General features: G+C 36.5%; 1 protein-coding gene across 1 annotated transcript; it reads left to right on the top strand.

Annotated features, from left to right (window-relative positions):
• The first annotated feature begins 301 nt into the window (after positions 1 to 301).
• On the top strand, positions 302 to 1,945 carry LOC108345184 (UPF0481 protein At3g47200). Its single transcript, XM_017583765.2, has 2 exons — positions 302 to 990; positions 1,059 to 1,945. Exons 1-2 carry the CDS (start codon positions 368 to 370, stop codon positions 1,831 to 1,833), a joined length of 1,398 nt encoding a protein of 465 aa, XP_017439254.1. The 5' UTR covers positions 302 to 367; the 3' UTR covers positions 1,834 to 1,945.
• Positions 1,946 to 2,173: the final 228 nt, after the last annotated feature.

The raw sequence follows: 2,173 nt of genomic DNA, 5'->3' as shown, positions 1-2,173 counted from the left end.
TTATCAATACTTATTAATAAAATATCTAATTTAAGTAATATTTTTATAAAATGACAATAATTTATAATTTTTTATTTTGATAATTAATGTGTATATGATTTTAATTTAGCTTCACACAACAATAATCAATATTTATCATATTATGTAGAATTTTTATAAACTTTTCAACATGTATATGTATAATGTATAATATCTTATTATTTCAGCATATTAAAATATGTAACGTATTTAATGGTCTCCGTGTATCATATGATCATTTACTCGTAATTTTTGACTATTTAAACTGCAATAACATGAACAACTTCAGTTATCTAGTACACTCACAAATATACCGACCAAACCAATCCTTGAAGCATTCCTGCACAACATGAACCCGAACTTTAGTGAACTAGAAAAGGCAAAGGAGACACCACAAAACACAGTTCCAAAGATACAAAAGGTAGCACATTATCTCCGAGATAGAAAGCATTCGAAGAAGCATTACTCCCCCAGGTTGCTTTCTATTGGTCCAATCCATCATGGTGAACCCAACCTGGAGCTGGGAGAAAAATACAAGCGTATGTGGGCAGCAAAGTACCTTGAACGCACCAAGCAAGATGGTGAAACTCTGTATGAAAAGTTTGCATTACACGTCAACCAATTGAAAGAACAGTATGCTGAGGATGTCGTCAGACACTTCCGTGGTGATGATGAAAATTTTTCGTGGATGTTATTTGTGGACGGATGTTCTCTGCTACAAATCCTGGACAAGGGAAACCTCAGTCATCCCGAAGACTTGAATGCTAAGGTTGACCAACTGGTTCTTGTGTGGCAGGATGTGCTTTTGTTAGAGAACCAGCTTCCCTACGAAGTGCTTTTACTCTTGTCAGGCCACCAGAACGATGACACACTGGTAAACAGCATGAACAAGTTTCTTGAGTGCCATCATTTGTCACCAAAGCAAAGAGAAAACACTCATGGCACGACCAAGTTTAAGAAAAACGAAGACAGGTACAAAAACCAACTTTTAGGCTCAATTTTCGTAGTTTGTATTTCAAATACAATATCTTGTTTTTCAGAGTATCGGATGAAGATGGGGACCCAAGTGTTTATGTGAGGAAAGAAGACTCCCTTCGTCAAGAACACATAATAGACATAAGAAAGGAGCCACCTTTTCATCTTCTCGATCAGCTTCGCAGGTACATCGTCGGTGACGCTCAAAAGGAACCCCAACATCAGAAAGGTGACGCAGAAAACGGGGAAAGAGACGAGGAAAAAAATGAAGATTTGGACGTGACAACATACAGAAACATAGAGGAGCTGAAAGCAGCAGGGATTAAACTCAAGGTAAAAAAGTCACGGAATCTGAGAGACATCTCCTTCTCTTATCGGTGGATGTGGTTGCGTGCTGAACTGACACTGCCAGAGATCACAGTTGATGACACAACAGCTCCTACTTTTCACAACCTGATTGCGTATGAGATGTGTCCAGATTTTGAGAACAACTTCGAGATTAGTTCGTTTGTGGCTTTCATGGACTCGCTGATCGACCACCCTGAGGATGTGAAGGAGCTGAGATCAGCAAAAGTTCTGTTCAATTCGCTTGGGAGTGATGAGGAAGTGGCGAAGCTCTTCAACACCATAAGCGCTGACTTGGTACCTAACAGTGAGAGCTATTTAGGTGTTAGACGGAAAATTGAAAAGCATTATAGGAAGAGATACAGGGCATGGCTTGCTCTTGGGTATCATACATATTTCAGCAACCCTTGGTCAATCATTGCTTTCCTTGCTGCACTTCTTGCTCTGGTTCTCACTTTCATCCAAGCTTGGTTTGCCATTCACCCTGTTTGTTGAAATTTCTTTCTTACTTTTCAATTTCTTTCACAATTAGGAGTTCTGTTTCTGATCAATGTATTCCAAAAAGTTTATATAAGAAATTTTCAATCCTATATTGTATTCTCTGTTTTTAACATGTCATTACTTTTTTTTTTTGTTTCTTTTTTTTTAAACTGGTGCAAAGTGTATATTTAAGGATAACTATAAAAAGAAAGCTCCGAAAAATGTTATGATTATGGTTGTATAAAGGTTTAATAGTATTTTTGCCATTTATTTGTATCATAGATTTAACATTTTATTAATATTTATAATTGACTAAATGTGATTTATATTTAAAAAAAAAATCAATGTGGCCTTT

This window comes from Vigna angularis, chromosome 8, assembly GCF_016808095.1.
Source record: "Vigna angularis cultivar LongXiaoDou No.4 chromosome 8, ASM1680809v1, whole genome shotgun sequence".
Classification (NCBI taxonomy): domain Eukaryota; kingdom Viridiplantae; phylum Streptophyta; class Magnoliopsida; order Fabales; family Fabaceae; genus Vigna; species Vigna angularis.
This window is presented reverse-complemented; position numbering and strand designations above follow the sequence as displayed.